The 11781-nt window shown below is 43.0% G+C and overlaps 2 protein-coding genes across 2 annotated transcripts in view; one reads left to right on the top strand and one right to left on the bottom strand.

Annotated features, from left to right (window-relative positions):
* Positions 1 to 2372, bottom strand: part of LOC106818427 (riboflavin transporter 2-like) — a 3691-nt gene extending 1319 nt beyond the window's left edge. The window contains exons 1-2 of the mRNA XM_014823136.1: positions 2251 to 2372; positions 435 to 618 (exon numbers count right to left, since the gene is read on the bottom strand). Coding sequence (XP_014678622.1) covers positions 435 to 612 — 178 coding nt within the window. The 5' untranslated portion in view covers positions 613 to 618; positions 2251 to 2372. The remainder of the gene's footprint in view (positions 1 to 434; positions 619 to 2250) is intronic.
* Positions 2373 to 2708: 336 nt separating this feature from the next.
* The window catches only part of LOC106818426 (transcription elongation factor B polypeptide 3-like), a 12047-nt gene continuing 2974 nt past the window's right edge, over positions 2709 to 11781 (top strand). The window contains exons 1-10 of the mRNA XM_014823135.1: positions 2709 to 2783; positions 6040 to 6096; positions 6586 to 7419; positions 8041 to 8146; positions 8568 to 8660; positions 8869 to 8922; positions 9161 to 9258; positions 9612 to 9719; positions 10500 to 10581; positions 11491 to 11718. Coding sequence (XP_014678621.1) covers positions 2709 to 2783; positions 6040 to 6096; positions 6586 to 7419; positions 8041 to 8146; positions 8568 to 8660; positions 8869 to 8922; positions 9161 to 9258; positions 9612 to 9719; positions 10500 to 10581; positions 11491 to 11718 — 1735 coding nt within the window. The remainder of the gene's footprint in view (positions 2784 to 6039; positions 6097 to 6585; positions 7420 to 8040; positions 8147 to 8567; positions 8661 to 8868; positions 8923 to 9160; positions 9259 to 9611; positions 9720 to 10499; positions 10582 to 11490; positions 11719 to 11781) is intronic.

Genomic DNA, 11781 nt, shown 5'->3' with positions numbered 1-11781 from the left:
AGCGACAAGCAACCAAAAATCGCAGGTCTGCGCTAGGCTTTACACAGTTAAACACCTTATATTTTCGCTATGTGCCAATTAACTGCGGCGATGCCACCATGTACCTGTGTAACTTAAGCTGTAAATAAAGTGTCCAGGACCAAATTTAATATCATGAAATGCCGAAAGTTAAAGTACTCGGAAATTGCATTTTAAAATGAGCAAATGGCTACAATCGCACAACTTGCAAGAGCTTCCACAACTTGGTAGTACACACACAGTTCGCTTCCGTAAAATCACAAGTCAGATGATATTGCTCTCCAAGTATCTTGCCCTCAGCACCAGATGCTGCACAACTATAATCTGGATGGACATTAAATGAATGTCCATCCAGATTCTAGCTGTGCAACATCTAGCGCTGAGGGTGAGATTAATGTTTAATGATTAATGTTTACCTATATTTGCCACCTGGAGGATGACTGCTAGGTAGGAGGGCAGAGCCCAGAGCTCTGGCAGTCGGACGACTGTCAAAGGCAGCTCCATCCAGATGCTGTTAACCCCGAGCCATGAGCTCATGCCGAACAAAGCCACGAGTATGAACACACCGAGCGACACATCCTTATGTTCGCCCATGGTGCACTGAAATTATAACAATTATTAATTTACGTGTACACGAAATTGTACCCCATGTGAAATAGAGTGGATTGAGTCCGATGCTTAAAAGCCATTGCGGCACTATCTGCCCAGGGGCTCGAAATTAGCGGTATCACCGATAGCCGCGGCGAATACAGATTCTTGTAGTGCGGGATACCAGATCAATCTTCGCGGTAATCCGCGCCGGGACGATAGTAAAAGAAAAAGATCGTCATTAATCAGGAATAGTGTTCGTTGAGTTTATCAACTTTTAACGGCAGCGCATCTGAGCGAGCGGCGAGTGCGCGCCCTTTAGTTACTAATTTACTTGAGGCCACAATAGCGTTTTATACCGCAGGCAAGGCATAGCATTTATTTGCAAGCGAGGCGGTGCGCCGATGTTGATCATAATTGTGAAACTCTGTGTATACAACATTGTATCATGGATTCGTATCAAGGCGAACGAGACAATGCGTCCTAGCACAATACGTTCTGCAGTGTACTGTAGAAGAGGCGTTTATGATAAAGTCATAGATATATATATACATATACAACCATGTGTTGTATAATATCACTATGGTAAAATTAGAAATGCTCAGCCGAATGCACTCAAGCGCACTAATGATTAGTACGTCGCGGAGCGGAAGATTTTTTATATAATTAATTCATTACATATTAATAATTTTCAATGGCTATTCATTGCATATTTCAAAGATTTTGGATACCCAACATTGTGTGAAATTACTATGCCAAAAAAATCCGGGATAACGCAGAGTCTTTGGGGGGATACCCAGAATTTCAATACCATGGTATCCCGATGGAATACGCATAAGTAAAAATCTAAATTTCCGACCCACTGTTGGCCGAACACTTTTCCCGAAGCAAATGTTTTCGTCTGGCAATCGTGGCGGGTGAACAATTGCTGGGAGGCACATTGGCCTAAGCATTTTGCAGCGAACCAACCTCCGTGCGCGCCGGTCTAGTAGCTGTGCTTGTAAAGTCCACGTGATCGGTGCATGATTGGGGACACAAAAATCATGTGACCACAATATCGTTGCTGGCCTATTGGTAGCTACTTTAGCTAACTGTTCCTAGAATTGTTGCGACATCAGCGCACATTGACGAACATTCGACCGAACAATGTTCGAGGTATCAACATTCCCGATCTTGCAGAAAACATTGTTCGGAACAAAGTTCGGCGCGACTTTTCTCACACGACATGGGCCGAACCATTTCAATGAACATTGCTACGATAATGTTTTGCGCAAAATGTTCGGCAATGTGCGCCTGGCTTAACTACCACTATATACTATAGCTTACTTATTTAAAATAGTATTAAGAATTACTAATACTAATAGTAATAGATAATAGCTACAGGCATATCTCTAAACACTCATAACTCATTCATATGGTATAAAGAAAGACATATTGATAACATGGATTAAAAGTTTTCTTTCAAATACTGAAATAGGAGACAAAATGTGATGGTAGATGGGGAAAGTTCAAAATGGACAGAAGTAACATCACTCATCAGGAATTCCACAGGGATCACTGTGATTATCATTATTCTACTTCTACTTCTACTGGACAGTCCGTAAGGAATAAACGTCCAGGGCTATTGACTATAGATATACTTACCAGTGGTAACCAACGTCGGCTCGTCTATCTAATCTAATCTATGTAGCAAGATTGGTTATTAAAATTTACAACTGCTGCCATGCTGCCAAAAATTATCTGGGGCTCAGAATCTCAGATTACATGGAAACGTCAAGTTGTCAACAATATCAATTAGCTTGACCCCCGTCCCTTTCACCCTACCAATATAGTAGAGTCCCCAGATTTGAGCCCAGTCTATATTCCTTATATTACACACAGAACTAGCTCACGCTTGGTTCACCAAAAGATTCGCTATAAGTTCAACTATTTAAAATTATAAACTGACAATAAATTGTACATGACGATTGTACATGCTGTGAGAAATTGTTGTATTTTTGATGAATATTATTTCTTTTCATATTCTTGAAAAACTCATCGGTTCCTGTAAACCATGTCACGTGATATGACTATCCGGTGTGTGACACCGCATATCCTGCAACATGGCTGACGGAGGTCTACATACGGCTGTCGTACACTACAAAAAGAAGCTGGAAAAAGGCTGTGATAAGGCCAAAGTAAGAAAATGTATCCAGTTTCAAGTTGTAACATTTACTGCCCGGTCCTATATATATTTTACAATGACAACAATAATTCTCATGCAGGCCGAAACATTTCATATGTTATTTGTGTACATGTACATTTGACCATTAGTACCAACATTTGTAACACAACTCGACTGCATTCGTCACAGTGCTACCTTGTAGTATGTACATGTCAATGTTAATTATTGTTATGTCTGATATCATTTCATTTGTTTTACTAAAGCCGTGGCATAACAATTACCATTAACATAAGTTAAATTAAAATGATCTGAATTAACATTCTAAGGACTATCATGCACTGTTTCAGTGTTTGTACCAGAATCTACTTCACTGATGTCAGGGTGTGGGACCATTGCGGCATTGCTCACAGCAAACATCTCACAGCAAATGCTTCAATATTTAGCAACATTAGAAAACAACAGCACACAACAACAGCATGACACAACAGCACGGAAACAAAAGATACAAACAAAATAATAAAATGTAACAAATAAAACAAAAGGAAACATTAAGCAAAAAGCAAAGAGAAAGCAAAAATAGTAATACTATATTTAGATTCACTTGGCGTGTCATTAACAATATGCGTGTTATTTTGGCCTATGTCTGTAATTAACTAGGATTGAGAAAATAATAATCTCATACTTAAACTTACTTTCATTATTACATGTTAGCAAAATTATTAGAATTTTAGCTTTTATTACGCACTGATTTATATGCACAGAAGTTGAGTCACATGAAGCTGCCATGCATACATGCCTGCCTGCGTATTGCTCCACATAAAAGCGTGTGACATGCAAATTACTGGCGACTGAACATATGGAATGCAAAGGTTCGAACAAGGACGCTGTTGTGTTGGTTTCATCTGGTCAAAATGTGTGTGTGTGTGTGCAAAATATGCTTGCGTAGAACACTTTGAGAAGATACATTTGTAGATTTCAAGGGAAAGCAGTTTTTAAACTGTGTAATGACAGCAGTGATCTAATAGTAATAGGATAAATGTGTGACATTTTCCCTATACTCTATGCAGTCACAACCATGTGGTTAAAGGCCTCATCCAATGCACATCGCAATGCTAATTTCTACCAGTACTCAGACTAGCAAATACTTCGTCGGCATGAAATAAGTCACACACATCTCCTTATCGACAAAATAAACTCTAGTGCTTCCCATTTCACATGCGCGTTGTCTTATAAAAGGATATTCTGAAAATATCTGCCACCTGTGTTTCAAATTCTGCCGATGTTGTTGACACGTTTGCGATTGGGCTCTGCGCAGGCAACCGTCCAGCAGCGGTGTAGGGCAAAGATCTTCTACGGCCCGTGTGGTCGTTTTTGCGCTTTGCAGCGCTGGCTAGGGCAATGTTCGCAGCTGTAGGCTCAAGCTGAATAATCAAGTAACGTTATTGTTCACAGTTATTTGACGCTGCCTATAAATACTTTCTTAATAGTCTTTGATGTTACATATAGCAGCAGTTCACAATACTACGATCTATCTAACAGTAAGACGACTACATATATATAGACCGCGGGACACAACAATTCTTGCGCTCACACACCTGTTAGCAACATGTGAGGCTAAGTTGTTTCAAACAATTGTAGGGCGTTGCGCCAGAAATCCAGTTTTCTCACGCTCTATTCTTGTGGTTTTTTAAGCATAACGCGCAGTGGAATGGTGGAACTAGAGTTTATCTTTGTGCATAGGTAGTGTCAGGGAATAATTTTTCCCAGGTATCCGCATCGCAATTCGCCGATGTATTTTCAGGCCATTTGCTCGATATTTTTTTATGAAATCGCCAGTTGTGGCAGCAAGCCAGCCATGCGAGATGTAAACGGAAACATACATGTTTACAATTTACTTTATTCTCGGGTTTGGGCTGCTTCTGCGGCCCGTCAATGACAATCGCCCAGTTAGCCCGGATTTTTATTGATTTCGTTAACACCAAACGGTGAACTTTTAAACAATCCCGCTACTTTCCCCCCCCCCCCCCCCCCGTCACATCAATCAATATCGTCCGCCCGCAGGCACGTATACACAGCCACGTGCTGTCTGCTGGTGCTGCGCGTCTCTCGGCGCGGCTGCTTCTTCGGCGACCCTTTGATAATATAATGTGAGGAATCGCCGTGTCGAGAGTCCGGATAGCCGCGCCTTCAGCAATCGCTAGAACTGTAATTTCATCAATGGTTTGGATATATAACCTCAGGAATGCAACCATTTGATTTAAAGTTCTAGACAATTATTTTTACTGCGCCAACATGGGCGAGTCAGCTTAGCTTTCGACTTCGGCCCGGCCCGATATTCTTTTTCAACTCGAGCATTGCTCTGAGGCGGCGAGTGCCAAGCTCGCACGGCTTTTTAAGAACACCGCTGTCCGACGACGCGTCAGAATCGGCTGTCGTGTCCTAGCTTAAGCTAGGCTGTGGCGGCTGTCACGTCACGGCCGACACGCATAACACCCCCGGCAACGCATCCACTCGCGGTGTACAATTTGCACTTGTGATTGTCTGAAAATTGCTATACAAATTTATCCAATGCCTATGCAAATTTATTTGTATAGCACATTTGCTATCAAATTTTGGCTGAATTGTTCACCTGAGTGTGATTATGCACTGACAGCGAAGTATTTCGGCTTAGTGTTAGTAGCTGGAGAAGATCTACGTTTGGGATGCGCATTGTGAGCCCTTTAATTGTTCTTGCCCACATAATCTACATGGCTGCTGAGTATCTCTGTACCAGATCTTCAACTAGATCTTTCACATATATATTTATATATATATACACACGCATGTACACACGCACTCATGCACGGATGCACACACATATGTCAGGGTATTTAATGTTGCTTGACTGATGTATAGTTATTTCAGCTCCGAAGAGCTTGTTCCCTGTGGCCCCACAATGGTGGCCACAATAAGTTTCCATTCTTCTTCAGTGAACACATACCTACTAAAATACCCACCCACAAAAATACATGAAATATCTGTGTGTGGGGGTAGTTGTATCATTTACAATGCCTTGTTGCTATGTCAGTAGCATGCCTTACATTACCAGTGAGTACATTGCCTTCATCTTTAAGTGGTGAGCAAGCTGGTCCATAATCCATCACACACAGTGATCTCTCATCCGTGTATAAGAACTCATAACATTGATCAGAAAACTCCCCTTATCATTAGAAGGTCACAATGGTTACAAAACTATGCCACAAAAAGGAACATTTCATTTCATATTTCAGGTGTTGGAGATACTGAAAAAGTTTCAGAGGTGGCCCATTACTGTTGCCATTCTACAGGTGTGTATATGTTAAAATCTGTACTCGGTTGTTTTAATTGACTTGTACCATCAAATTTTGCATATTATATGTAGGAAGTAATATCTTTGTAGGAAATCATGCCTGAAATCATTTATAAGTATCATAGAATCTTTTGCAATGATGGGAATTGGATCCTCAAAACTCATACACGACAAGTTTTTCCATGAAAATGGGATATTCTAAAAACAATGTTTAGTAATGAAGTGCACGAAAGTCGTAGCGTGTACACGTGTAAAACTAAACAATACGAATACGTCATTAGATGAGATCCGACCATACAATGTTTCATAGAGCGTGTTGCCAGTGCAGAGAAGTTTACAATGTGGTAGTGTCAATTTCTGTGACGGTGTAGTCGACGATCTGCTGCAAGAAGTAGTGATTGTAGGACTACTGCTAGACTTGCTTAAAACTGCACATTTAGGACGTGGATTCCAGGCACTGTGTACTAATCTCTGCTCTACCTCACAGGCGACAGGCATCGGGAAAACCGTGAACGCGTTTCGAAAGAGCGACGGCGACATCGGCGATCGTGCGCGAATCCTCGTCAAGGCCTGGAAGGAGCTGGTTGAGAACGACGAGCCGGAGAACAGCGCGCCCGCGGAGGAGAGCTCTAGTCCCGAGCGTAGTCCCGTCTACCAGGAGGCGCCACCTGACGACGACGTGTGGGCGCCGGAGCCGAGCGTTCTCAGTCCTCAGCCGGACAGACACGAGAGCGCAGCGCACGCGGAGCGTCACTCGTCGTCGGGGAAACGGCGGCACAGACACGAGCGGCGTCGCCACGGCGATGCCGAGTCGCAGAACTCGGAGCCGAACCAATCGCGCGCGTCGACGTCGCTCGACAACGATCGCGTGAAGTCGGCGAGTCTCCACGGCGACCGTGGAGAGAGGCGTAAACAAGGACGCGGCGGCGGCGGCGGTGACAAGCAGCACCACAAGGCGGACACGTCGGGGAGACGCGGCCGGACGGAGGAGGCGAGGGAGAGGCACGGGCGGGAGACGCCGGCGGAGACGCCGGCGGAGCAGCCGAGAGCTGCGGGGACGCGCGAGATCGAACTCAGCTCGGAAAACAACATGTTCTCGTTTGAGGACGCGCTCAACTGTGATTCGAAGAGAAAGGTGAAGAAGCTGATCAAGACGAAGAAGCCGAAAGCGCCGGCGGACGTCAAGTCCGTCTCGACGAAAGTCGTCAAGCGCTCGGAGAACGCCGGCGCTTCAGCTTCGTCTGCAGCCTCCCGGGAGCAACGCAGGCGTGACGAGAGGGAGGAGTTCTCGCTGTCGCCAACGTCTTCCCCCGAGAAGAAGGTTCGTTTACGTTCTCCACTGGTCTGGCCACAGCTTCAGCTGTCCTAAAATTCATCAGAGTTGTCGAATGAGTCTTGCGATTGATCGTTGTGATAAGTAACCTATGAAACTAAATTAATCCATAAGGTTTCAAGAAATTTTGTTGTTGGACGTGTAAAAGTGTTTGAATATTTCAATATGGATGTGATAGGGTTACTACAAGTCTAGACAATATCTGAAATGGCAGGATTGTCATTCCTTATCATGACATTGAGTCAGGAAATGGTTTGTGAATTTGTGTGTTGCTCGTACAACTTTTCTTTCTAATCTCGTTGGATAAGTAGTTAAAAAGTGGGGTAACCCTGTACTGATAGAGAAGCAGACTCTGATTGTCACTCTGTCTCTTCCACCACCTTTACTTCTCTCTGTACCTCTCTCCGACATCTACTCTCTCTCTCTCTTACACATCTCTTTCGAACCTGACAGTGGTCAGCCTTATCTATTGTCAAGTTTGGTTGTCACGATGGTGAAAGTTGTAGGACAACTGAAATTCATGAAGGATAACCTTTTTTTACAATAGTAGGACAATCTAAAAATATCGTATGTCAAGCACTGATCAAGATGGCGTCTCTTGTGTTGTAGGTGAAGACACCGGGGGTCAATGTTGATGCCACGCTACCTAGCATACAGCCCAATTACAAGCCAATGCATTTCCCTGTGATTTCTGAGGGCTCGAAGAAAAAAGCAGGTACACGCCACGTTATCTGCTGCGTTAAAATGTGCAAACAATAAATAGATTGGTGAAGAATCAAGGCGAATGTATGGTGAAGTAAAAAGCAGGTATTTGCCACGTTGTCTACTGTGGTAAAATGTGCAAACAAGAAATAGATTGGTGATGAATGTGTTTGGTAATATATATATATATATATATATATATATCGGATCGGAGCGGAGCGGATCGGATCGGATATATAAGCATTGGATATGCTTTGGATTTCAAGTTTGAAGGTTGGTGTGAAATAAGCGTGGATGTTTATTTGTACAATAGCTTATTCTTGGAGGTATGATTTCCACATGGCTCGTGTCACTGTGCTCTCTGTAGCCCCCTTTATTGTAGCACCTTATCGGTAAAGTAAAGCCTCAACATAAAAAATGTGGGGTATTTTCAGCTCATCCGGCCCTAACTGTTGACGAATTCATCGTGCCACAGAAGAGCAGGACAGCAATGTACTCTGGAAAGAAAGTGACAACTCATCTCACAGGTAAAATACCTAAAAATGAAATCTTGGAGTTAAGGTACATGTAGTGAGCTTATAACACAGCGTTTCTATATCGTGTTATTTTATGGACTATTTGGTTATTTTATCGATTTTATGGAATTTTGCAGACTGGTTGTAAATGGAGCTCGAATAGTCTTACTAATGTTATAGGCTTGTCCTTATCTTGAGCATATTTCGTTGTTTTTTTCAGAAGTTTCATCATTGTACCAATCCTGCATTCGTGTGCTCATTGACAACATTGACTGTAAGTGTTGGGGACATGGAACATCACAGTGCTGATATCCAAAATACGTGTCTGACGTACATACGTTCATCACGGCTATCAATTAACACATCCACTTCCCAAGTTTCCCAAGTTCTTAAGTGTTCTGTCTTTCATGATACTAACTAGTCGAATGTTGATGCGAAAACTAAGTGGAGCTATTTGCATAACTGAGCTAAGTTGATGTGAATATTCACAATAATCACGGCCTTCTCTGCAGTGATAGACTACGTCGGTGGCATCCCGTTTGATATCTTAAGGCCGGTACTCGAGCGCTGCACGTCGACCCAGCTCTACACCATCGAGGACTTGAATCCTGTTAGTTTATTACTATAAAAGCATCTATGTGCGTAGAATGACTACACATACAGATATATAACGTATCTGCATATATACGTATAATTATACTTACTGCTAGAGATATTTATTTAATGAATAGTTTTTCTTGTTAAAATTAAACGAAAATTTGCTAGATGAAAGGTAAGACAGTGCTTTCTATTCTTTGTTTGATAGTTTGACAACTGTCAACTTGTATTACTGGCTCAGCTTACCTTAGAAGTATTGAGTAAGTACACATGGCGCCACCTATCTGATTCATCATTATCCAGGCAGGCAAACATAATGTCTGTGATATATGACATCACAGCTCATATTTATCATGATGATTTCAGCACCTGGTGGAGGAAGGAGAAACGGACGTCTTGTGGAAATCTCACTGCACGAAGGAGTTTCGAAACAAGCTGCCTGACGATATGGAGTCTTGGAGAGAAGTGTACCTGGTAAGTATTTCCCACATGTTTCATACATACAGCATGCACCTGAATTTTACACAGGTCACAGTATCGCTCTAATTGATCATACAGCAGCTTTCACTCTACGAAATGAAAAGTACAGACGTTTTGCAAAACCAGTGGCTACAGGTACGGTAGAACGGTTGAAGCCCCTTTTTGGCGTTAGGGTTAGAGTTAGGGTTAGGTTTAGGGTTAGGGTTAGGGTTAGGTTTAGGGTTAGGGTTAGGGTTAGGGTTCTAGCTCATCTAAACTCTGAAATCGTGAATTTATTTCCCAAGGCGTTACTTCGAAATCTCGCGCCACCGCCGCCATCTTTGTCTCGTTAAGTATGAAAGCGAATGGACTCCCGTACCCGTAGTCTCGAGACATTAAGATACGGCTACCGTACCCGTAGCCACTGCCTTTTGCAAAACCAGGGATAGAGGTCACAGGCAAGTATGCACAATTACAGACAACTGTGGAGTGAACTGGCAAGTCCATAGAAAAAAGTGAATACAGGCCAGATAAGAGAAAGGTTTCTCAAACATTTTATACTTGCCTACGTCAACAGCAAGCCATCAGTAGTGTCTGTGAAGTTTCTGGTTGACTGCATATAGTTGCTTGTAGTTGTAAACCACAGTTGACTAAAGTCTATATAAGGATCACACAATCCATTTCTCAGTGTTACTCAAGTAGGGTGTGGCAAAAACACCAAGGGCCCAATGAACCAAGAGGTTGCGCTTGTGATTGAGGTAATATGATACTGACAGTGGCGATGTGTCTTTGTAGAGGCTACATGACGAGAGAGAGGCAAAGCTGAAGAACATCACTGTCAAAATCCAAGCAAAGTCGATTGCCGAAGCCGCACCAGGTGATGCTAAATGTTTCTAAACAAGCGAACGTAACCAATTACAATGGCAGGAGCGAATTCGTGAGCAAGCTAGTGATTAAGACGTTGATCAAAGCGCGTGGGACTGGTAGATTCAGTGCAAAGTTATTGCAAGAGAGGTTCACTTTGGTAACTCGTGGTCAGCTAGTAATTATGGAAAAATCAGGGAACCTTATTTTGCTTGACCACGTCAAGGAAATTTCATAAGAAGACACAAGTTGGCGGGGGGGGGGGGAAGTCTTGAAAAAATATTTTAGATGGGTAACATGCACAATAAAGCCTGTGATTACGCTTTAATCCTTGTTTATGTATTGCAGTACTGTGATGACCGCTACACTGTTATTCCTTGAGTAACAGCGACTGTCTAGAGTAATGCTAACATGTCTTAGAACCTTCGTACTAGGCTTAGCTATATGTAACCAGCACGATTCGAATTTTGATTACTATTTTTGATTTCGGCCTCCATTTCTTGCGAATCTCAGACTATCTCGCGATAGCACGAGATATTGGCCAATTAAAAAAAACCGGAGTAAGCTACACAGAATCAGATGCCCTTTTGTTTGAATTAGGTGCACTATGGGTGCAAAAAACACCATTTGCAAATTAATTGTCGCTATAATCAAATATGCCATGGCGTTACGGCGTATTCAATTCCAATTTTCAATGCTATAACAGCATGAATTCTTAGTGTTTTTCAAGTTGGTGTAATCAGTAATATATCCGCTACGAAGTGAGACTATATTTCGCTATATTTTTTTTACAGATTGTGCATTATGGAGCAATGATTTCGAAATAAATCCTTTAAAAAGTTCAATCCTGGAAGCTTAATGCATTGCACTTCACAGCCTGTCGCCACTTGTGCAATCACACTGACTGGCCTGTTGTTTGCAGTGCGCACAACAAAGATGGCGTACGTTAACTCCGCCGCGAAGCCGCCGCGCGACGTGCGTCGCAAGCAGGCTCTGCACGGCACCGCCGGCGCCACCTACAAGTCTGAGAGCGAGAAGAAGACGGTTGCGCAGAAGGTGCACCCGGTGAAGCGGATGAGGGAGGTGGACCAGGACACCGGTCTCGCAGCCGCGGGGCCGCTCATAGGGCGTGCCGGCGGCCCCAAGAAACGTACGAGTCGGCTTAAACCCGTGCGACTCCCCATTTCTACGCTGACGCCATCTTAAATTTTAC

Source organism: Priapulus caudatus, unplaced genomic scaffold, assembly GCF_000485595.1.
Source record: "Priapulus caudatus unplaced genomic scaffold, Priapulus_caudatus-5.0.1 Scaffold2234, whole genome shotgun sequence".
In the NCBI taxonomy this organism is placed as follows: domain Eukaryota; kingdom Metazoa; phylum Priapulida; class Priapulimorpha; order Priapulimorphida; family Priapulidae; genus Priapulus; species Priapulus caudatus.
The sequence above is the reverse complement of the archived record's forward strand: the minus strand, read 5'-3'. Positions and strand labels throughout refer to the sequence as shown.